The 24,177-nt window shown below is 41.6% G+C and overlaps 2 protein-coding genes across 2 annotated transcripts in view; one reads left to right on the top strand and one right to left on the bottom strand.

Moving 5' to 3' along the window:
* The first annotated feature begins 311 nt into the window (after nucleotides 1-311).
* Nucleotides 312-19,010, top strand: pole (polymerase (DNA directed), epsilon). The gene is made up of 48 exons (XM_008282052.1): nucleotides 312-501; nucleotides 604-739; nucleotides 1,897-1,977; nucleotides 2,246-2,290; nucleotides 2,375-2,467; nucleotides 3,255-3,409; nucleotides 3,500-3,644; nucleotides 3,724-3,804; nucleotides 3,927-4,034; nucleotides 4,123-4,233; nucleotides 4,353-4,438; nucleotides 4,544-4,663; nucleotides 4,942-5,074; nucleotides 5,177-5,290; nucleotides 5,388-5,600; nucleotides 5,684-5,791; nucleotides 6,430-6,558; nucleotides 6,644-6,746; nucleotides 6,828-6,974; nucleotides 7,061-7,206; nucleotides 7,322-7,470; nucleotides 7,596-7,688; nucleotides 7,964-8,266; nucleotides 8,414-8,609; nucleotides 8,733-8,947; nucleotides 9,894-9,996; nucleotides 10,106-10,186; nucleotides 10,268-10,390; nucleotides 10,499-10,708; nucleotides 10,855-11,067; nucleotides 11,164-11,307; nucleotides 11,409-11,549; nucleotides 11,723-11,876; nucleotides 12,133-12,239; nucleotides 12,382-12,558; nucleotides 12,647-12,870; nucleotides 13,089-13,309; nucleotides 13,394-13,598; nucleotides 13,752-13,925; nucleotides 14,324-14,449; nucleotides 15,663-15,795; nucleotides 15,889-16,090; nucleotides 16,192-16,323; nucleotides 16,439-16,632; nucleotides 16,823-17,023; nucleotides 17,136-17,261; nucleotides 18,443-18,532; nucleotides 18,637-19,010. The coding sequence occupies exons 1-48, from the start codon at nucleotides 434-436 to the stop codon at nucleotides 18,757-18,759; spliced, it is 6,882 nt and encodes a 2,293-aa protein (XP_008280274.1). The 5' UTR covers nucleotides 312-433; the 3' UTR covers nucleotides 18,760-19,010.
* A 1,570-nt stretch (nucleotides 19,011-20,580) lies between these two features.
* The window catches only part of p2rx2 (purinergic receptor P2X, ligand-gated ion channel, 2), a 6,741-nt gene continuing 3,144 nt past the window's right edge, over nucleotides 20,581-24,177 (bottom strand). The window contains exons 7-12 of the mRNA XM_008282051.1: nucleotides 23,997-24,150; nucleotides 21,882-22,012; nucleotides 21,686-21,776; nucleotides 21,536-21,601; nucleotides 21,363-21,440; nucleotides 20,581-20,679 (exon numbers count right to left, since the gene is read on the bottom strand). Of these exons, the coding sequence (XP_008280273.1) occupies nucleotides 20,581-20,679; nucleotides 21,363-21,440; nucleotides 21,536-21,601; nucleotides 21,686-21,776; nucleotides 21,882-22,012; nucleotides 23,997-24,150 (619 nt within the window). The remainder of the gene's footprint in view (nucleotides 20,680-21,362; nucleotides 21,441-21,535; nucleotides 21,602-21,685; nucleotides 21,777-21,881; nucleotides 22,013-23,996; nucleotides 24,151-24,177) is intronic.

Here is a 24,177-nt window from a genome sequence, read left to right as displayed (position 1 = left end):
GTTTACATGTCCTAATCTGCAGTCTAGTATTACAGAAATATGGCTTCCAGTTCGCATATCAGAGCTTTAATGCTGTATGAATATTATTTAAATATGTGAAAATGACAATCACATCGACCCCGCAGTGACCTGAACGCAGCACTCAGTTAAATGAGGTGAAGTGCGGACATGAAGCGGTTCAGTTTTCTGTTCCAGTGAGTCATCTGTCTCATAAACCATCTTCGGACTTCCGGTTCTCAGCGCTGCTCTCGCGGCAACTGCAGGAACGCGCCAAAATAAGAAAACAGAGCGTGACAGCGGCAGACAAGCAAGAAGACAGACCTCTGAAATAACAGCAGAGTCATTCAAATGCGGCTTTACTCGTATATATGTGATAACTGAGCGGGTGTTTGTTTTATTTCTGCGTATTTCGGCCGGAACGCGGCGACAGAAGATGGTTCTGCAGAACAGTGGACGGTACCGAGCGGAGCGAGGACAGAGTGGAGCAGATCCCGAGAACCAGTAAGTTCCCTGTCAGCGGCTCCACGCACTTAAAATTGTTAGGTGGGTTAATAGATGACAGAAGGAACTGAGACCTTAATGTGTCTGCTGTGTTTGAACCAGGGATGATGGCTCCGGGATGTCGGCCCTCAAGCGGCTCGAGCGCAGCCAGTTCACCGACGAGATGGACGCCCGCTTCGGATTCGACAGGATGAAGGAGCCGGGAGAGAAAACGGGCTGGTTGATCAACATGCACCCGGTGAGTAGAGCCCGAGTTATGCTGGATTCTTGGGGCTCACACCGAAAGTCTATTAACACTAAACCAGCTGATGTTGTTTATATATACATGTTAGAGTCATACTGAAAAGGGAAAGCGGTGGGGTCATTGTTTGTGACCTTTCCAGCTACAGTCGTCCTTAGATGTATTCACACCCTTCCATTAAAGAAAAGGCAAAATTCACAAAAGTCACTCAAATAAGTAGAAACTGAAAAAAGTAATAATACATAAAAATTTGCTAAATTATAATATAGTGAAATAAGACATTGCTTTGGAATTGTGGTTGAAAAGAATAATTTAAAAAAACGAAACATTCCAGGACAAATCAGAGCACTTTGCTGATGAGCAGTGGGTCAGAATCCAAACACCTGTCAACAGGTGCAGAAATCTGATTGAAAGTTACAGAAAACACTTGATTGCAGTGATTGGCTCAAAGGGTTGTTCAACAAAATATTAGTTTAAAGGTCCCATCATGCTTCTTTGCTTGGGGCTTTTATTTGTAAATTTCTGTTGAACCCAAATTCAAAAGCAATGTCATGGTTTTCATTCCATTTTTATTTCTTATTACTTTTGTCAATTTCAACTTATTTCAGTGACAGCTGTTTTTTTTCCCCTTCTTTAATGGGGGGGTATGAATAAATTTGAGGACGACTCTATTACACAGACCAGTTATCAACTTACCATGAAGACACTGCTTGACTCTGCACCACTGTCTGCTCTGCTATATGTGCTGCACACAGCGCTGGGAGTGGTGTAAACATAGAGCTGCTCTGCTGGACAAACTATGTGATGACACTGCTTCTAAATTACCCAAAGCATCATTTTATGTATTATGTTCTGTAAAAGAAAACTTCTCATGTCTATGTAAATTAAACATCAAATGTATTTTCTATATAATTATTATCAGTAGTTTGTGCAATATCAGTTTCAGTGTGTAGTATTTCACTTTAATGTACAACATGTCAATGTCATGTGCAATATTTCATTTTTCAGGGACAATACCTTACCTTAGTGTCATAGCCAGCATTGTTTTTTTTACTTTACTTTTCTATTCTAGTCTTGTATTATTTTAAGTATTGATCTGTGCCCTGTTGCTTGGAAAAGTCCCACTAAACACTTTCTGCTCCTCTGCTTTTTAGGCAGAGATCCTGGATGAAGACAAGAGGATGATCAGCGCTGTGGACTATTATTTCATACAGGAAGATGGAAGCAGGTTTAAGGTGTGTTGAGGAAAAATAGCCCCATCCTGCCTATGAGACAGCTGGATATCAAGTCAATTTTACTATTATAGCATCTTTTAAAACAAACAGAGTTGACTAAAGTACTGTGAATGTTATGAGACAGGCAACAACAAAATATGTTCAAAAAAGTAAGACAGGAACCTGGATAAAAAACCTGTGTAAAAATACCCCTAAAAGCAGCCAAAAACAATCAAACCCTGGACTTTTCTTCTGCTCTAACATATTCTTCCTAATGTCCTGTTTGTAGGTGGCTCTCCCCTTCAAGCCATATTTTTACATTGCTACTAAAAAGGTAAGTCAGTGACCGTGGTGTGATTCTGGTGCCATGTGAACGTGTTAAATACCTTTTTCTTTAACATGCAATGTTATTTTCCAGAACTGTGAGCGAGAAGTCATCTCATACTTGTCTAAGAAGTTCCAAGGGAAGGTGGCAAAGCTTGAAATTCTCCCAAAAGAGGACCTGGACCTGGTGAGAGTTTTGTATTTAAGTGTACTTTAAAAACATGAAAAGTATTAAATCAGACTAAAATTTGATCTAGAAGATTGGAGTATTGGACACATTAGGGTTCTAACATTTTAGCTTCATTTTCTGAATTCTTGTGTTTTTTTTATTTATAGAAATTTCTGCATGAATGTATGGTGGAAATGTATTTATTTATCAAAACACAAAATTCAGCGACTAGGTGATGATTTGAAATACAAAGCAGAACATAAAGCTGCTCCGAGGCGTTCTGTGTTGCTTTCAAATATTTCTCATTCTGTGGGTCACCTTTTCTCATGTAATGTTATCCCTGCTGCTGAGTCAACACACATTCAGGCCAGATTTATCCAACTCTGCCCTCTTTTGTGTCTTTTGTTTGGGAAAGTAAATGTGTCACCTTGTCACATCAGTGATAAGTGTAGTTATTTGAATTCATTTCTAAACAAATCACACATATGTGTCTTCTTGGATATGTAGGAATACTGTGCATCTTAACTATATTATTAAAGCTTGACTGAGATCGAGACTACAACATATTTTAGCTATGACTGATCCAAACACTGATAAATCTATTACAGAGCTGTTCCTGTCTAAAGCTTTGTTGCATGTATGAGTAACATGACAGCTTTTTTTTTTCAAAATACAAGTCAATGCACGTGTTCCATATTGAGGATGACATATCCCCTGTGTGCCCCCCGAACATCTTCACCTGTGGCTGTATTATTTTGATTCTAAAACCCAGACATACTGACTGTAATGACTTTTTCTCCTGCAGCCAAATCATCTAGTTGGACTGAAGAGAAGCTACATCAAGCTGTCATTCAACACCGTGGACGACCTCGTCAAAGTCAAGCGTGAAATATCCCCGGCAGTACGCAAGAACAGAGAGAGGGAGCAGTCCAATGATGCTTACACTTCAATGTTATCCAGGTATCACTTGTCCATTTAGATTCTAAAAGGGTTCACCCTGATAGTTACAGTTTTATAATGATCTTTGGATGCTGTTGTCGTTTTTTTCAGCGCATTATCAGGTGGCAATGTGGCCTCAGCAGATGAAGAAGGGATGTCAAAGAGCATTTCAGATCAGTTGGACAACATCGTGGACATGAGGGAGTATGACGTGCCTTACCATGTGCGAGTGTCCATTGACCTCAAGATCCATGTGGTAAGAACAGCTTTCTTTTGTCCCAGCTTTTTAGAAATTCCTGCACCTATTTTTCTAACAACTAATCTTTCCTTCTCAGGCTCACTGGTACAATGTTCGATACAGAGGCAGCGCTTACCCACCAGAGATTGTACGGAGGGACGATCTTGTGGAGCGTCCAGTACGTCGATTTAGTTATTTATGCTGAAAATTACGATCTCTCATTTATTTGGAATTAGACAGACAGATCCTTTATGTCAGAACCTTTTCAGCAAATTCTGTTTTATTTGTTTGTATTTTTAGGACCCTGTTGTTTTGGCTTTTGACATCGAGACCACCAAACTGCCACTGAAATTCCCCGACGCAGAGACGGATCAGATTATGATGATCTCCTACATGATAGATGGACAGGTGAGTTTTATTCCATTTACATGTTTTATGTTGTCTTTCAGCTCATATTATGTGTGATTATTATCTAATATGTTGTTTATTTCTACAGGGGTTTCTAATCACAAACAGAGAGATCGTCTCTGAGAACATTGAGGATTTTGAGTTCACTCCCAAACCTGAATATGAAGGGCCGTTCACTGTTTTTAATGAGGATGATGAGGTTTGTAGCTACATAACACTACAAATACTGCACCAGATTTTTTAAAATAGAGCTGTTGATTATATTAACCAGTGCTGTATGGTTGTATCAGTGTAATAACATGTTGTGAACGGTTGTAGGCTGCCCTCATTCAGCGGTGGTTTGATCACGTTCAGGAAACAAAGCCAAACATCTTTGTCACCTACAACGGAGACTTCTTTGACTGGTGAGCTGCTATTTTTGCTGTTTGTATAAAAACAACTTATTTTAATTACTCATACTGTCATCCTTTCCTCCCATTTCACCACCTGTCTCATATTGTTCTCTCAAGGCCTTTTGTTGAGACTCGGGCTGCCCTCCATGGACTGAGCATGCACAGGGAGATTGGTTTCCAGAAGGACAACCAGGGAGAGTACAAGTCCAGTCAGGCCATCCACATGGACTGCTTAAGGTGTGCACACCTGTGAAACTGTTAAAGTGACATCAGTGTGTTTAACAGCAGAGCTGCACCAAATAATCAATTAATTGTCAAGTGTTTTATTAACTGAAGAATCATATTGAATAAATTCTTAAATTCCAAAATAGAAAAATTGAATAAATCCTGGTTTCTTCCTGTGGTTTAGCTACTTCTCTGAAGCAAAGTAAACCCTAGACTATGTGTACAGTTTACTGATAAAGCATGAGGGCTTTAGGATGTCATTATGGACACTGATCAACATTTTTCTCCAGGTGGGTAAAGAGAGACAGCTACTTGCCGGTTGGAAGTCACAATCTGAAGGCAGCAGCAAAGGCTAAGCTGGGCTACGATCCAGTGGAGTTGGACCCAGAGGAGATGTGCCGCATGGCAACTGAGGAACCACAGGTACAGTAACAGACCTCAGTTTTCCCAGCCTGGAAAATAAAGACTGTTTAAAAGCGCAGTTGCAAATTAACTGACTTTTTCTTCTCTCTGTCTTTCTGATAGACTTTAGCAACCTACTCTGTGTCAGATGCTGTGGCCACGTATTATCTGTACATGAAATACGTTCACCCCTTCATCTTTGCTTTGTGCACCATCATCCCCATGGAGCCTGATGAGGTCTGTCTAAAGCATACGTTGTAAAAGAAGACTGAAATCTAAATAATCAATGCATTTTGATGATTATTCATTTCTTATGTTGTCCCTCTGTTACCAGGTGCTGCGTAAAGGCTCTGGGACTCTGTGTGAAGCCTTGCTCATGGTGCAGGCCTTCCATGCCAACATTGTGTTCCCCAACAAACAGGAGCAGGTCTTCAACAAACTGACTGACGACGGCCACGTCATGGACTCGGAGACCTACGTGGGCGGCCACGTGGAGGCGCTGGAGTCGGGAGTGTTTCGCAGTGACATCCCTTGCCGTTTTAAAATGGTATCGTGGTAACTGCTGTTTCTTAAAGCTCATTGTTCATCAAGCTTGTCCGTTTTAAATGTGACTGTTTGGTTTGTTAACAGAATCCAGCTGCATTTGACTTCCTAATGCAAAGAGTGGAGAGAACGATGCGTCACGCTATTGAGGAAGAGGAGAAAATCCCTTTAGAACAAGTCACCAACTTTAATGAGGTATGTTGACTTTTCATTCTGTACATGTCGTACCCCATGTAAAAAAATGTTTGGTTTCTGGCAAACATTGTGGTTAACCTTAGATAATGTCATGGAGAATTTGCATAAAGTTTAGATTTTTATGCTAAATTAGGTTTGTAGCAAACTAGAGGCGGACTTCTGGCTGCTGAACAAATATATGACAAACAGACCAATCTGGTACAGTCACTTTCTCCTTAACAGGGTCACGGGGGGCTGGAGACTTCCCTAGCTAACACTGGCTGAGAACCATTCAAGTTCATAATCACATTTATAGCCAATTTAGAATAAACGATTAACCTACCACGCATGTCTCTGGACTGTGGGAACAAGGCAGAGTTCACAAAGGAAACCCTCGCAGGCTCAGGGAGACTATAAAAACTGCAGAAAATAGGGATTTGATGCAAACTTACTCCAATTAGTAAACATTCCACCAAACCATAAGTTTTGCATGACGTTAACCAGAAGTCTACTGCAAGTTTGTCACAGATCTGGAAAGTTGAAAATATGATGGTTAACGTCTGAAGGTTAACTACTGTCTACTGGTTTGTAGGCGTTTTCTCTTTTGTATTGTCTCCAAGCATTTTCAGTGTGAATGATTTCCTTTGGTATTTTCATAGGTTTGTGATGAAATCAAAACAAAGCTGACTTCCCTGAAGGAGGTTCCAAACAGGATCGAATGCCCCCTCATCTACCATCTGGACGTTGGGGCGATGTACCCAAATATCATTCTCACCAACCGCCTGCAGGTAAAGTACAAGAAAATGCACGGTGTAACATGAAGGAATGCATGGAATTCTCTGTTTTATTTTCATACTTTTTTTATTTTTATAGCCATCAGCTATGGTTGATGAGGCCACTTGTGCTGCCTGTGACTTCAACAAACCCGGCGCCACCTGTCAGAGGAGGATGGCCTGGCAGTGGAGAGGGGAAATCAGTAAGTCAGTGTTCTTAAAGGTCTGTTCTTTTGACATTCAATGAATTTGCACACAACATTTTTTCTTTGCTTTGTCTGCAGTGCCTGCTAGTCGCAGCGAGTTTCACCGCATCCAGCAGCAGCTTGAGTCTGAGAAGTTCCCACCTTTCTTCCCCAACGGTCCGCCTCGGGCCTTCCACACTCTCAACAGGGAGGAGCAGGCAAAACATGAGAAGAAACGTCTGGCAGGTACTTTTTTTTTTGGCTGCTGACACTAGATTATTAGCAATCTACACTACGAAAGCATAGTAGGACTTGTTTTTTTCTTATACCAGACTACTGTAAGAAGGCCTATAAGAAGGTACACGTCACCAGGCTAGAGGAACGAGTTACAACCATCTGCCAGAGAGAAAACTCCTTCTATGTTGACACTGTCAGAGCCTTCAGAGATCGACGTTACGAATTCAAAGGCCTTCACAAGGTATGTTTTGGTGTTTTTTTGTTGTCTTGTCTTTAAACTGTCTTTCATTTAAATTCTAATGTTCATTACAATTATTTGCTGTAAATTCATTCTTCTTTGACTTACCATTATTAAGGTGTGGAAGAAGAAACTGTCATCAGCTCAGGACAACGGAGATGCCGCTGAGGTGAAGCGCTGCAAAAACATGGAGATCCTGTATGAGTCGCTTCAGCTGGCTCACAAGTGCATCCTCAACTCTTTCTACGGCTACGTCATGAGGAAAGGGTAGGAGTCAACTGCAGTTTTCATCATTCAGTCATCAGATATCCAGTTGCGTTGTTACTTGAGCTCTTAAGCCTTTTACTGCTGTGAAATCAGTCAGTGCTGAGTGGTCTTTGTGTCTCCATCAGGGCCCGCTGGTACTCCATGGAGATGGCTGGTATTGTGTGCTACACTGGAGCCAACATCATCACTCAGGCCAGAGAGCTCATCGAACAAATAGGGTGAGTATCATAGTGATAATGTGATGCCTAATGACAGAAAGTACCTTCTTGGTCAGTGTGGGGTCAGTTCAGAAAACACTAGAACAGATCCACTGCTCTGTTGTGTTTCATCATCACATCTTTGCCAAAATGTTGGCTTGAATCCATCTTCCACATAATGGTTTTAACTTTTTTCTGTAGCCTGCAATTTAAATACTGGATGTTGCAGGTCAGGTTAGTCAGCTGTCAAACAATAGATGTCCATTTCTCACACTTTCCACTTCTCTGTGACTCAGGAGGCCACTTGAGTTGGACACTGATGGTATCTGGTGTGTCCTCCCAAACACCTTCCCTGAGAACTTTGTTGTAAAGACCAGTAATGAGAAGAAGCCCAAGGTGACCATCTCCTACCCGGGGGCCATGCTGAACATCCTGGTGAAGGAGGGATTCACCAACGATCAGTACCACGAGCTGGTCGACCCGGCGTCCCTCACTTACAACACCAGGTCAGAGAACAGCATCTTCTTCGAGGTGGACGGTCCGTACCTGGCAATGATCCTGCCAGCCTCTAAAGAGGAGGGGAAGAAGCTGAAGAAGAGGTACGGCAATAGTTTTGTTTGTTTTATTTGTTTCTTGTCATTTCATGCTCACATTCTGATCTGTGAGAATTTGTTTCCTCTCTTTAAGGTGATGTTACAATTTTCTATTTAAAGTTTAAGGATTTAAGGTTTCTCTGTTGTTTTTAGGTATGCTGTGTTCAATGAGGATGGTTCTCTGGCTGAGCTGAAGGGTTTCGAAGTGAAAAGAAGAGGAGAGCTTCAGCTCATTAAGATTTTTCAGTCATCTGTGTTTGAGGCTTTCCTCAAAGGTACCACTCTGGAAGAAGTCTATGCATCTGTGGCCAAAGTAGCCGACTACTGGCTGGATGTGCTTTACAGCAAGGTAATAGGAATGGCTTTTTATTGCCTAAGTAACATTTTCAGAGACAAAACTCAGTGAAAACTTTTACTCCTATTCTTACCTTCATCACAAAAAACTGATTGCCTTGTTTCATTGGTGCCCCAGGCTGCCAACATGCCAGATGCGGAGCTGTTTGAACTGATTTCAGAGAATCGTTCAATGTCCAGAAAGCTTGAGGACTACGGAGAACAGAAGTCCACGTCTATTAGCACGGCAAAGAGACTGGCAGAGTTCCTGGGAGACCAGATGGTGAAAGACGCTGGTCTGAGCTGTCGCTACGTCATCTCCCGAAAGCCCGAGGGCTCCCCAGTGACAGAAAGGTGAAGCAACAGCTCTGAAAATACAACTTCATACTACTGGAAAGCGTCAGGTTGTTTGTAACATAATGCCATTTTCACACAGCAAGTCTGTGTTTAACAGTTTCATACCTGAAGGTGGCCCCGAGGCTACAACTGCAGCATCATTCACATCACAGATAAACCACAAAATCACATTCTGAGCACATGGCCCGTCTATTCAGGGCTCCATCTAAGATTTCGAATGTTTGCCTGTGGAGTGTGATTGCACGGTGTATGCGAATTGACTCACTTTCCGTAATTGTTGCATTTCAGGCAGTGTTTTTAGCATGTTCCTATCGCGATGAAGATGAAAACAGGATTTATCAGTCAGACTTTTTTAACATTAACATCGCCTGCTCTACCTACTTTGTTATGACAGTGAAGGTTTCAGGAGGTTACTATCTGGGTTGAAGAGTAGAGTTACAATGAATATTCAATTAGTTGTCAACTATGAAATTAATAGCCAGCTGTTTAGATAATAGATTAACCAGTTTATGTACGTTTGTAAGAAAAAACAAGTAACATTTCTGATTCCAGCCTCTTAGATTTGAATATTTTCTAGTTTCTCTACATGAAAGTAAACAGAATATCTTTGTGGACAAAACAACACATCTGAGGACATCATGTTGGACTTTGGGCATACACTGATCAACATCTTTCACCATTTTCATGAACAATTTGTAGACAAAACAAATGATCAACAGATTATCCGACAGTAAAAATAGAAAGGTTGCAGCCCTACAGCCCCACACCATAATGGTGACAGATATGATCGGTTCGATAGGATGGGATCAATTTGTGGCAGTAGCATTAATAAATAAAATGACGTTAGAGCTGCTTTTCCAATGTCAAGGGAACAAGCACTTTACAATAATAACAAAAGTAAAAGTCTTGAGGTTTACACTGACTGACTGTGTCTCTCCATCAGGGCCATTCCTTTGGCCATCTTCCAGGCAGAGCCCAGCGTGAAGAAACATTTTCTTCGTAAGTGGTTGAAGATGCCCAGCCTGCATGACCTGGACATCCGCACTGTGAGTTTTTATTTATTGGATACAAAAACCGGGACACATGTTTTTTTAAAGAGATTAGAATTTGTTTGTGTGATCTTCTGTCATTTTTGTTTGTTTTGGGCCTCTCCAGATCCTTGACTGGAGCTACTACATAGAGAGGTTGGGTAGTGCGATTCAGAAAATCATCACCATCCCTGCTGCACTGCAACAGGTAAACAAAAAATAAAACATTTTAAAAAATTTTCCCAGGGTTATCTAGGCATGGATTTTAATCATTTCTGTTGAACACAAGGTAAAAAATCCAGTTCCCAGAGTGAGGCATCCCGACTGGCTGCACAAAAAGCTCCTGGAGAAAAATGACATCTACAAGCAAAAGAAAATTAGTGAACTGTTTACCAGTGAGGGCAAGAGACAGGTAGGTCCACCTCAAAAACCTAAGCTTCCCCTGGATAAAGGCAACCACTAGCCCACATTACTGCTCTATGATTAACCTGTTTTCTCCAAATGTCCTCGTTTATTTCAGGTGGCTTGCCAGCCTAATGAAGCTGGCCAAGCTGCTGACATAGAGGACTTTGGGATGCCACCCAAACCCCTGCAGCCGGCCATCCTCATCAGCACCAAGCGGAAGAGGGCTTCACAGGGAGACGACAGCCAAGTGGAGTCTCAGGATGTCGAGCTCACACAGTCGTGGAGAGAGATCCTGGGACCGCCCCCACCTATGGGAAAAACACGGGTAGGAAAGCAGAAGTGTCAGCGTACTGATTTCTAGTCTTTTTTAATGCAATTTCCAATGCATTGTCAGTGCAATTGGTTAATATAATTTGAAACAATTTAAAATTTGTTCCGTGCATGTTTCGAAATGACCGTGTCTGTATGCAGGAGGAGCGCCTTGTGTGGCTACGTTACCATAAGAAAAAGTGGGAGCTGCAGCTGAGGCAGAGGAAGGAGAGAAAGAAGAGGAGGAGGCTGCTGGATGGTGAAGCTCAGCGTGTCAGTGGAGGAGTGATCAGAGATGGTCCCACCACCGGCCTGGGAAGCTTCCTCCGCAGAACAGCACGCAGCATCCTGGACATGCCGTGGCAAATTGTGCAGGTGGGACAAAGTTACCCCATAATTGTCCTCAAATAACCAAACAAATAGCAAAATCCAAACAAAATAATAAATAATGTGATGTTTCCTTTCTCTCAGATTGCCGAGACGAGTCACCCTGGTCTGTATAAGTTGTGGGCTGTGATTGGAAATGATCTCCACTCCATGAAACTCAACATCCCACGAGTCTTCTATGTCAACCAAAAAGTCCCAAAACAGGAGGAGGGACCTACATATAAAAAGGCATGCAATGAGAAAATCCAGGAAAAGAATGAATGAATGTTGAAAGCATAGTTTTCCATAATAAGTTAACCGAGTTCATTTTTACGACTGTGTGTCTTCAGGTGAACCGCATGCTGCCTCGTTCCAACATGGTGTACTACCTTTACGAGTACTGTGTACCAGAGGACATGTACCAGGAGCACATCAACGAGATCAACGCTGACCTCTCTGCACCAGACATAGAAGGAGTCTACGAAACTCAGGTTTCTATATACATTTATCTCCAGTCTGCTCATAACCTCTCTCATGATGCTCTCTGTGTGTCTGTGAGTCCATTGTATGGGGACATTGTTTAACTGTGCAAACCTTTTGTATATTCTTTGTTTACCACTGTACAGAATACAGCATTAACGTGAGCTCCTCTTCTTCCTTTCAGGTCCCCTTGCTGTTTCGTGCACTGGTGCAGCTCGGATGTGTCTGTATGGTCAATAAGCATGTTGTGAGGGATCTGGCCGGCAGGGAGGCAGATACTTTTGATCTGGAGCATCTGGAGATGAGGTCTCTGGCCCAGTTCAGCTACCTGGAGCCTGGTAAGACCTGTCTAAGACATTTGCTTGGCATGGTTACATTTTAGGGTGCTTAACTTAATGTTAACTCATCTAATGCTGTTTTGAAGCTTATTAAATGAAACATTGAATATTTACCTAAACAATCAAATTTAAAAGGATGGATGGATTTAAATCAGGTTTATCTGGTTCAGCAGTGGACTATTACTTAGCAAGTATTTGTTATATCCTGCATATTTGCAATAGGTGACAAGTTTTACATGACTGTGGTTCTTCTCAGGGAGCGTTCGCCACATGTACTTGTATCATCACTGCCAAGGCCACAAGGCTCTGTTCGGCTTGTTCATCCCCTCTCAGCGCAAAGCTAGCATCTTTGTCTTGGACACGGTAAGAATAATACAACTCTTTACTTGTGCATTTTAACACACATTTTTTTTTGTGTATTTCCTCTCAATACTGATATCACAATAAATTGCTGTCCGGTTATAGACAGTAAAGCTCAAGATGTGTCAATAATGTGTGTTTGTAGGTTCGAAGCAACCAGATGCCCAACCTGAGTAACCTCTACACTGCTGAACGCACCGCCCTGCTGGAGAAGACGACGGAGGAGCTTCTGCCTCCAGAAAAACATAACTTTGAGGTCCGGGCTGAAAATGACATGAAAGCTATCTCTCGCGCACTGCAACGCATACTGCTAAACTACAAGGTAAGATACAACCGTCATGTAAAAATACAGAGGCATTAGTAGTGATGTTCATGCGACTAAATTGGCAAATGTATGTTTGTGTTTCCAGGAGGAGCGTCGTGGGCCCACCCTCATCGCTGTGCAGTCTAACTGGGAGCTGCGGCGACTGGCAGCAGGGATGCCAGTGCTTGAGGAGTTCCCAGTTGTTCCAGTTCATGTAGTTGATGAGATCAGCTATAATGTGCTGGACTGGCAACGCCATGGTGCCCGGCGCATGATCCGCCACTACCTCAACCTGGACAGCTGCCTGTCACAGGCTTTTGACATGGCCAGGTATGAGCTAAATACTAGCTATGTGTTCATAGTTACACTACACATAGGCTGGCCCTGGCAGGATGGACTGGTCTCTTTTTATTACGATTTTAACAAATGGTTTTAGTCAAAATCCTCTACCACCCTCTCACATGCACCCTCTGTTGCTGAAGCCTCTATTTCAATAGATTTTTGGGTTCAAGCAGCATTTGAATTTTTCAAACTTCTGTCACTTTCAGGTATTACCACTTACCTGTGGGAAACCTGCCCCAGGATGTGTCCATCTTTGGATCAGACTTGTTCCTAGCAAGACATCTACGGAAACACAACCACCTGCTCTGGCTTTCACCCACAGCCAGGCCCGACCTCGGAGGAAAAGAGGCCGACGACAGTCGTCTGGTCATGGAAAGTGATGAAAGGGGCTCTGTGGAGATCAATGCTCAAGGATGTTATTCCACAGGTATGCAAACACCAGAAACTCACAGAAAAGAGCAGTTTGAAAGGTGTCTTTCTCTGCATTTATGGGTTATTGTGTTTCTTCCAGCATGTGTGGAGCTGGATCTGCAGAGCCTGGCTGTGAACACCATCCTCCAGTCGCAGCATGTTAATGACATGGAGGGCGGCGCCAGTCTGGGCGTCAGTTTTGATGTGATCCAGCAGGCCTCACTGGAGGACATGATGTCAGGAAACCAGGGCACAAGCGCTCTCGCTAGCTACGATGAGACTGCTCTCTGCTCCAACACCTTCAGGTGTGTAAACATCTGGCCTGCATTTATAAAGTCTAGCCGTGTATCATAGAGAAAGCTACTTCTGTTATGTTTCCATCTCTTCTTCATTGTTAAAGGAGGTAAGTCATATTTTATGTGTTGCTCAACCCACTGTTTTCTGTGCTGTATGAGCAGGATCTTGAAGAGCATGGTGGTTGGATGGGTCAGGGAGATCACACAGTACCACAACGTGTACGCCGACAACCAGGTGATGCACTTCTACCGCTGGCTGCGCTCACCAAACTCCCTGCTCTACGACCCTGCACTGCACCGCACCCTGCACAACATGATGAAGAAGGTGTTTCTGCAGTGAGTGTCAGATCCTTTATACAATAAAACCATGTTTTTAAACCATGGTAAAATCGCTTACTTGTTTATCATGCAAACTGCTGTGTCATCACCAATTCACCAGTCAGGGCAGGTTTTGACATGCGTCTCATTTCACTCTTTTCCTATCATTTAATAAAGTGCTTGAGTTTATGCACTTACCAGAGTGCTTTATTAAAATGACTTACTGTACATAAATATAAAAAATAAGCCGTTTTCTATCTTCTGTGTATAATGTATCACTCACCTGTGGATATCAAGGAGCAGAGGCTCAAGTGATAATGAGGCAACCAACTCGTATGTCCCCACCTCCTGGTAAATACATAACTTCTGCAGTATCCTGTTTTCTTTCATTAATCATTCTCTCATTCTGCTGTCAGGTTGGTTGCAGAGTTCAAGCGTCTGGGCTCAACTGTGGTGTATGGAAACTTTAACAGGATCATCTTGTGTACTAAGAAGCGGAGGATAGATGATGCCATCGGCTACGTAGAATACATCACCAACAGGTCAGACATTTATACTCTATCGGTCGCGTTTCTATGAATCCTTGTATGTAAATGGATATTATAGTTTAGTTTCTGAGTTTATTCACTTTCAACCTTTGACTTGTTTTTTGATATAAATGCATGCATGTATATATAATTTAAAAACCCCCTCCACTACAAATACTTATTTTATTTATTTATTTTATTGTTAACATGTCTGTATGGGGCTATTTTTTTAATATGCTAGAAGACATATCTTGAGTGAAATAAGCAGTTAGCGCTAGACTGATTTCCACCTTGAAACTGCAGTGCACTGATGACAGTCTCAAAAACACAGATTGCGACTTCTGGGGTTTCATACACAAACCGAGGGCAATAATCCTGTTAGCCTGCAGGGTGGGGCTTTACTGTCATTATTCTTCTTCAGAATTGCTTTCCGGTTCACACACGTATGGCTGAATTACTCCAATATTACGTCTTGTTTAGTAGTTGTACCGTGTGTAAGCAGAGTTGTGGGGGAGCTGGTGTGCTCGAGCTGCAGGGACTTCTTACATCTGCACATTCTAGAGGAAGAAACGATTAGAGTTACACCTCAGTCTCAAGGCACAAAGGGATTTTTTTCATAGAAGAATGCTTCTAAAAATATAACTTTGATGCTCAGAGATGAGCACTTCCATCAATGTATTAAAATCTATATATTAACTGACAGCTGAGTATAAGTGTTTGTATATGTTTGTCATCAGTGGTCTGAAATAAGACCAAGAAAAGAAAAAAAAAAAGCAGAATAATTACCCATTAGAACTGTTAGATGATGTTGTGGTTTCCATCATAGGAAGTGATCTCTACAAAGCCAACCTAAAAGAGGAGCACTACCCATTACACTAATGGAAGTAATAACTAAAAAGTGAAATGACGCCATTATCTCCTTACAAAAACCAAAATTGTACCATAATGCAAAGTATCTTTGGGATTGTGGTTACTGTTATATTGCAGCGGTTTTGTTTGTTGTTTTGTTTTTCTGGGCCTCAGGAAGCATTACAGCAGCATTTTTAAACCTCTCTGATTCAAACAAGCAACAGTGTCTAATAATGTTTGTACATGACTGTTATAGCTAATAAATGATGAATATTTTCCTCTATTTTAATGTCTTTTAAAGTCAGTTTTAAAGTTTTTATCACGTTATATGTGCTGTAAAATCAAACAGGTCAAACCTCTTGTTCTGTTTCTCCTCTAGCATACATTCCAGAGAAATCTTCCACTCCTTGTCTATCTCATTCTCACGATGCTGGGAGTTCCTGCTCTGGATGGATCCGGCTAACAATGGAGGCGTGAAGGGCAAACTGCCCTCCAGCATCTTGTATGGAGAGGTATTCCAACTGAAAGCTCTGTTTAATTTTATAAATTGTATTTCGCTAAGCCGATTGCAGTACTTATTCTCCCAACATGATGGTCATTTTTAGGATGGAGCCAAACAGAAGAAAAGCAAACAAGGAGAGGGAGAGGAGGATGGCAGTGAGGATGAAGAAGAAGAGGATGCTGAGGAAGATGACGGAGATGGAGAGACGGACGAAGTAGAGGAGTTGATTGAGAGCAACTGGAATATCATGCAATATCTTCCCCAAACCGCCTCCTGCCAGAAATACTTTCTCATGATTGTCTCGGGTAAATAAAAAAACAAAAAAACAAAAACGCATCACATTTTTTTCTTTGCTTATCCTTGTATAAACCACTGCCAGCTCTTACACGCACCCTTTCCTTGCCAGCCTACATTGCAGCAGTCTACCACAGCATGAAAGAGGAGCTGAGACGTAATGCTCCAGGAGCAACGCCAGTCAAGAGACGTGGAGGCAGTCAGGCTTCTCAGCAGGCGGTCGGAGACTTGAGTGCTCTTCCTGGTAAGATGGTCGTGGGAGGCTGCTTCAGCGAATAAAGAATTCTGTTGTGTTTCTTAGAAACTGCACATTTGCACTCCTGGAATACCTTTAAAGCTTTTGAAACTCTCTCCCACAGGAATGATCTCCTTCTCCCAGGAATATGTGTCCAGTGAGCTGACACAGAACTTCTTCACCATCACCCAGAAAATCCAGAAAAAGGTGACTGGGACCAGGAGTGTGACCCAGACCTCAGAGATGTTCCCCGTCCTGCCTGGTTCGCACCTACCACTCAACAACCCAGCACTGGAGTTTATCAAATATGTCTGCCAGGTACACCAAAACCCCACATAATAGGTCCTTGCCAGTTCAAGGTGTAGTAATTGTACATCAGTATAATGACAAACCTTTCAAAGTGCTTTTCATCTGTCATGTGTAGGTTCTTGTCTTGCTGCACTGAACAATTTTAAGTAAAGCTAATGCACCAGTTATTGAAATCTCTCACCACCTTTTCTCACTTCAGGTGCTTTCTCTCGATGCCAACATCGTGAATCAGGTGAACAAGCTGAAGAGAGACCTCCTGCGTCTCGTGGATGTTGGAGAGTTTTCGGAGGAAGCCCAGTTCTGTGACCCGTGTAACTCCTACATCCTGCCTGAAGTTATCTGCCACCACTGCAATTTCTGTCGTGACCTCGACCTTTGCAAGGACCCGTCAGTGGCTCAGGTAAGAGCTGAGCGGAAGAAGAGGAGCACCTGATAACAGTTTGAAGTTTATCTCAGTATTTTCTGCTAGAATTCAGAAATCTAAGAGATGAACTGTGTCGTGTGCCTCTCAGGATGGGTCTGTCCTGCCCCAGTGGTTCTGCTCCAACTGCCAGGCGCAGTATGAAACTGACTCCATTGAGATGGCTCTAGTTGAAGCTCTGCAGAAGAAACTGATGAGCTACACGCTGCAGGACCTGGTGAGTAAAACAGTGCTGATATACTGAATATTCAGTACAGTACAGATGAGACCAGGTATGATCAGCATCAGGACTTGCCCTCACATATAAATGAAGGCTCCTACTTTCAAACCAAAGTTTTAAATGTATTGTTTGTGGTGATGTTCTTGTGCTGGTGCAACAGTAGTGATGGGTTTTACCTCAAATAGTACAGTGAAAAGCCTAGGAAGCATGAAAGAAAAGTTTCTGATTCTCCAAATTACAAAAAAACAACAAAAAAAACCCTCGTGATTCAGAGAGGATTACAGTCTTTAAAAAAAAAATGTAATTTGCTGGCTGTGACTTACATTAGAACACACGATGACTGTTTGTGTATTTACACTCACTACCAGAAAGGAAACACAAAAGTTCCGCCCTGCAGGTTGAAGTGTGATATCACGTGCCCACAGGATGTCATTCAATGTGTCAAAATCATTGTCTATGTGAGCACCTAAGAAGTGCACTCTGGTAGTGTCCCGATGCATTCTGAGAGACGAGAGAATAAAGTTTAGCTCCAGGCTACTCTGTGCAAATCAGGAGTGTCCAGCTGCTGCTGGCCAACGCTGGAAACTCTGGAAAAACTAACCATTGTCCATCTAGAATCCAGACAGATTCAGCAGCTGCACAGTTTATTATTTATTTCTCGCCTGTGAACTGTTTCGTAATATAACTGAAAGGCCTTCATCCAGCCGGTTACAGCCAGGATTGGTACGATTGTGGTAGGATGTGTAGTTTCTGTTTCCTGTTTAAGAAAACCTGTCAGTAATCTATTGTGGCACCGTGGACCCTGTGGACGCATACCATAAGGCAGTGTTTAGTTTTTAGTAGGATATCATGCACAACTGAAAATTTTCCCCATCAACAGAGTAACTCATAAAATATGTTTACAGTGTAGTGGAATTAACATATGAGTTTGTCTATGCTTTTTAAATGTCCACATTTACCAGTCAATATAATAAAACAGCTTCAAAAAAAATCTGCCATGTTTATTTGTATGTAACATTTTTAATATTCACTTCAGACCGATGCCAGTATTTCATTCCAAAGCCGTTATTAGCTCATACCAGTGATGATATCAGTATTATTGTGCATCCCTGTTTTCAAGTTACACTTCCTGTCTTACATGCTTTTTAAGTCACACCTTGTTACTTTTGCAATTTCAGGCGTGCACCAAATGTAAAGGTGTGAAGGAAGCGAACATGCCCCTCTACTGCAGATGTGCTGGAGACTTTGACCTCACATTCTCAGCCAAGGTTTCTGCTCTCAAACATATTGCATCATTCAGCTTACTGATGAAGGCATATGATTGTTGACATTGCACTGAGCTGCTTTGTTTTTCTTTTTCTTCCTTCTGTAGAGCTTCTCTGAGCAGATCACGGTGTTTCGGAACATAGCGTCCCATTACAACATGAGCTTCCTGGAGGAGACCATTGACTGGTTGCTTGTTATGAGCCCTCAGATCAGCCAGAAAAGCCATTAAATGTAACGTCTGCCACAGAGGCCTTCAGGTGCTCTGTGGAAATTGGGGAACACTGAATGCTGAAACTTTTACTTTCCCAGGTGATGCACTTCCATCAGCCTTGACGTCTGTTTCTGTGCTGAGGACGAAGCAAGTTGGAAATCTGTGCACTGTAGATATATTTGAATTCTTTTTTTTATGCCACATCACAACTACGTATGTGCATGAATTTAGATTTTAACTGTTAATAAATATTTTTTTAAGTGTCCGAACTGTGAGTCTGTTCTTGCTGTTGGGTGATTTCACTCAGAACTGGGCTGAAGACGGCAAGTCTCACACAAAGGAAAAAGTACAAACATCCTTAATGCCATCTCCTTTGTGGACTTTCATTAATCAACGGTCACATTGAGTTTCATCCTCATTTGGCTGCTAATGTGTCTGTTGTGGCTTTGCACAGTTTGGCTTCACCCCCGTATTGAATGCTGCGTAATCATTAACTGAATTATTGAACAAACTGAACCTTCGTCTGTTAGAACAGATGAATCATTTTGTCTAAATGTGAATACGTTTTTTTTTTTTGCCATTATCCAATGTGAGATAAAAATATTTGGTGATTTGTAATTACTGAACTCATGCACTTCCATCACTTTAACCTCATTGCCCCTCAGATGACTCACTTTGCCTGCTGATGGGTGTCTCCCAGACAAGTAATCACATTTCAGACTGAACTGAGGCACAATTAGATTGGCTCCTTAGAGGTTCTCACTGACACATGCTGACCATGAGGGCTGACAAAAGAGGGAATGAGAGCACTTCTGGGCTTGTGTCTAAAATCTTTACATTTTCAGTTGTGAGCCTCTCAGTACATATTCAATTTTAACACCGTCAAAGTAAAATGATTTAACTTGACAACTTGCCTAGAAGATATAATTTTTGAATTGTCCCCCCATCACATCAAAAAAACCACAATTTCCAAACCAACATGTGGCTGTCCACCTAGCTCCTTCATCCATCTTGGCAGATATCGATCCATTAGACTTGAGTCTTAGGTCTTTTTCCACCACTGACATTTGTATTGCTCTCAGGCGTCCAGATGGATTCACACTTCCCCACAATCTTGTTAAGGAAACCATTTTATGGGAAATGTCTGCTTTATTTGATTACTGTTCATTGCTCTCCTCGTCCATCTCTCGACAGTTTCCTCCTGTATCTTCTCATTATGTCGAACACATCAGGTTGAAAGACCAAAGGAAGTGAATCAGAATATCTGGATTCCTCAAGAACAGTACGCAGTTTTTATCTTTGTGATAATGCAGATGTAAAAGAGCACAGGTCAAAGGTATTTCATGATATTTTGTATTCAACAAATGATGCCATATGAATGCTTATGACTGAAACACAAGTTAATAAAAGGCATTTATTGTTGGATTGAATGTCTGCAATACATGGACATAGTTTGTATGGCTTGTAGATCGATTTAATACGGAGAAAATAAATACATTCTCTATGTGGTGTTAGTATATTCTGAAGTCATGTCAAGTTGGACAGAAACAGGTTTCATTCCACTGGAAAACAGTAAAGGTCCATCAAGGTTTCAGGTGATACATGAACAGAACCTGCTGTTATTCACATACATTAAGAGAAGTGTCTGTCTGTCCAGAACAAGGCCACGGGGATGCGGTTCTTTCTCAGTTTATTCCCACTAACAGCAGAGCTGCGCAGTCCGATCCATCACTGAGCGGTTACAGACACCTGAGAAACAGCTGCTCTTGTTGCCACAGCCGGTCGGTGTAGGAGAGTCCATGCATTAGGCCAGTGAGGACTGAGGCAACTCTGACGACGTCACAGCGGCACGCCGTCTGACAGGTCCGAATGGTTTGAGCCGTAGCTGTTGATGAAGCTGAGCTCTGTGGACATGGGTTCTGTGGGCTCCTTGATCACCTGTGGAAGACAAATACACTGAACTTAGAGAAGTAACTGGAGACGTTACTGACGAGAACATCTCTCAAAATATGCATTTCCACTGTTGTAGTAAAACAGTCCGTTAAAAGACAACCTCATAGCAGTTAACACAATATAGAACAGCAGGAGGGTTTCTGCAGGTCATGGACATTGAGGTGCATAGAAAAGGGAAAGGGCCCTGTTCAAATGCAATCTAAAAAGATTGTTGACAATGTTAGAAAAGTCTTTTCTATGCTTAATGATCAGTTCAATTTTATTCATATAGCACCAACAACAATCAAAATTCCACTGAGTCCAGACACAAATCAATCACCTAAAGCCAGCACAAAGGCGACAGTAGCAAGGAAAAGGATAGAAAAAAGGGAGGAAGAAAGAACATTCATACAAGCACTGGGTTAAAGTATATGAGCAGGCATGCACCATGTATACAAGATAAAAACAAGAATGACAAGAGTCCGCATTCAAAGTGGTAAATATTAAGCAGCTTAATAAGAATAAAGTGTGCCCATAAGGTTACTGTTATAAAGACAAACAGAGCAATGAGGCAGAAAACTCTTCCAGAGATGATAGTTATAATACAGGTGAGAAGTATGTTATAAAGTACGAGTACTATCACCTTCACTGGACCCAGATGTGTTGAATAAATGATGCTTTTTACTCACTTCGTCAAACTTCCTCTCACTGTAGACTTCATTCTTGTCAATAAAAGTCAGCATGATCCAGTCACAGATGATGGTGCACTACAGGGGATGAAAATGGAAAAAAAATGACAGTTTGTGGTGCACTGAGCATTAGCCGTCACTGTAAAGTCTCAAGAAAAGAAGTCAGTACTTACAATCCCAACAGAAGTCATAGCCGTCACTGTGCTGATGATGGTTGGAATCGGACTGAATTTACCAGCCTGCATAAAAACAGCATGCAGTAGTATAATAGCAGTCCCCTCAGTGAGCAGGTTGTAAACTGTAGTGATGAGGAACCTACTTACATGTCCGTGAACTATGATATCCAGACGCATGCCATAAGCCTTGATCAGTGTCCGAGATTCTACTCCATCCTTACTGTAATATTTGGCAAACCTGTACACACGAATCACACTGAAAGACCGGCAAACTCACCCCAAGACAAAGTGACCATAACAGTCAGAAACGTCAGATAAATCAGAGCTGGGTGTTCGTGCTAACCTGTAATAGTAACCAGAGTTGGCCAGATCCTTTCGGAGGTCCAGACGACGGAATGAATATTTGGGTTTACAGTGAGAAGGATCCAGATCCAGGTTACAATTCCAGTTGATGAAAACCCCGATCACTCCTCCCTGAGCGCCAACAGCATGATAACATCTCAGACAGTGATACAGACATATAGTATTTCACTTTTAACACACCTGGCTCCCAATTTTAAAACATCAGAGACATAATATGTGTTATTAAAAATCTGATATCTACTGCACTGTTGACCTAGAGCGCATTAGACCTCATATTATACTGGTACCTTGCATGTGCTTGGTTCTTGTTGTTCTGTATCAGCCACCGTTCTCTAACAATGGATTTCATAGTAAATCTAAAGAATACTTATAGAATGCTAAATAAATTATGCTTTCAGCCGACCTAAATATACATTTTGTATACAGGAACATTTGAAATTCTTTGAGAGAATTATGAAAATGTGCATCTAACAGAATTAATTAAAGAGTCCTATACAATGAGAATCTCCTCACAAACACAGGTTGCTTTAATCTTCAGCATTTAACCACAGATATTCAACCACATCACTGGATTATTAATCATTTTCACTAGAAAGCCCTCAAACAAATTATTTAAATAAAATGATAACTTTAGAAATCCTCAAAGTGAACTAGGAAATGTTCAAACACACCTAATAAAGAGGAATTAAATTAATGTGCGAGACAAAGACAGGAGCATATTTATTAAAGAAAATTAAGGCATAAAATTCAAAAAGATGCTGACAAGGAAGAAAGATAAAAGGAGCTTTCTAGCTGAATAAAGATTTACTGAAATTAATTAAGTAGAAGAAGGATGTGCTTTGTGTCTAACATAATGGACCATCAAAGCAGTTTTAGTAAATGTGGTCGAATAGAAAAGGAATTTAAAGAAGACGCTGTTGAAACTCACTAAGACTGCACAAGATTTTACTGAGCTCTGGGTGTAATGCTTTCTTTCTAAAGGAGTCCTTGGCTTCAGCTATCACAAATATCATCAGCCTTTCAGGGGGGGTTTTCACATACATGTAAACTTGCATCACTCATTTTTAAAACCTGAGCCCAGGCTGACGAGCATTCTGCCTGATGTATCCATGGTGGTGGAGGAGCAGGTGTCGGAGCTCAGAGTCCTTTAACCTGCATCTTGCATCCAGTGCAATTTAAATCCAGAGCTCACTAAACTATTGGGAGAGATCAAATCAGCGTAAGCGTCATCCTGCAGGGGCTGGTTTTCTTGACCTTTGAAAGGCTCTGACACAGTACATTATAGGATGCTTATCAATAAACTACCCTCACCTGATTCCCTCACATGGATGGAGTCTTATTTAGGAGGAAGAAGACTTTATTAAAGGAGTTGTAATAATAAATTTAGCATTCTAATATCTTAGCCAGCTATCAAGCCACTTTTATTGAATTTGTTTATTAACAGTCCATTTTCTGTTTGTCCTGCAGTGATCCAGCAATATACCAGTGACGCTGTGATTTCTGTACATTGTGGCACAAAACAGCAAGCTGCTTCCTGCTCACCACCAGACAGAGACATGCTACCGACTCACTAAACTGATCACGTCTCAAGTTAATGTCGTGCATTCAAAAGGCCATAGAGGGGATATAATAGCATCAGGGTAACAGCTACAAGTTTAGCTACAGAGTTTAAGCATCTGGGTGTCACATAAGTTCTTTAAAGTTCATGTCAACACGAAAAAGCTTTATTTAAAGGTTTAATTTCAGTCGATTTTTATGTATTTGACTTTCAGTTTAGATTTTCGGTATTCTTGCCATTATTTCGCTTTTCTCAGAACTTGTAAAGAATGGGCTGTTATAACTTATTCAGTTATGAAACATCTGATTGGTGTCTATGTAGTGTATTTATCTGTATGTGTTATCTGCATGTGATCATTATGTTGTCTTTTATGAATTTTGTATGATCTGTCAGGCCATTTTCAGGCTAACTGTTGATTACAGCTGCCATTTCTATTGATCAAACAAAAAAAATAGATAAAGGAATGATTTTTTTTTTATGTATATTCTTTATGAATGGAACCAGTGGCTCATTTTGCAGTGCAGGTTTCATACTCACAGTCCTGCAGAGCTCAGTGAAATTCTCTCTTGCTTGTTCTGCGATGTAGCCCAGACGGAAGTTTGGACAGTAGGGCTCATTCTCCTCGTGGTAGCTACACTTATGGAGGTATTTCTGCATGTCGCGCTTGTTTGAGGCATCCTTAATATTTCCCCTGTCAAAGACAAGACCATGGTGCTCT

The sequence above is a fragment of the Stegastes partitus genome, unplaced genomic scaffold (assembly GCF_000690725.1).
Source record: "Stegastes partitus isolate 25-593 unplaced genomic scaffold, Stegastes_partitus-1.0.2 Scaffold255, whole genome shotgun sequence".
In the NCBI taxonomy this organism is placed as follows: Eukaryota; Metazoa; Chordata; class Actinopteri; family Pomacentridae; genus Stegastes; species Stegastes partitus.
This window is presented reverse-complemented; position numbering and strand designations above follow the sequence as displayed.

What these genes read in the sequence shown, in the direction of transcription:
- pole (XM_008282052.1), top strand. Translation starts at nt 434, where the DNA reads ATGGTTCTGCAGAACAGTGGACGGTACCGAGCGGAGCGAGGACAGAGT. An exon ending in TTCTCACCAACCGCCTGCAG is followed by an intron (nt 6,559 to 6,643) that starts GTAAAGTACAAG and finishes TTATTTTTATAG; the next exon opens with CCATCAGCTATGGTTGATGA. An exon ending in CCAGTGAGGGCAAGAGACAG is followed by an intron (nt 10,391 to 10,498) that starts GTAGGTCCACCT and finishes CGTTTATTTCAG; the next exon opens with GTGGCTTGCCAGCCTAATGA.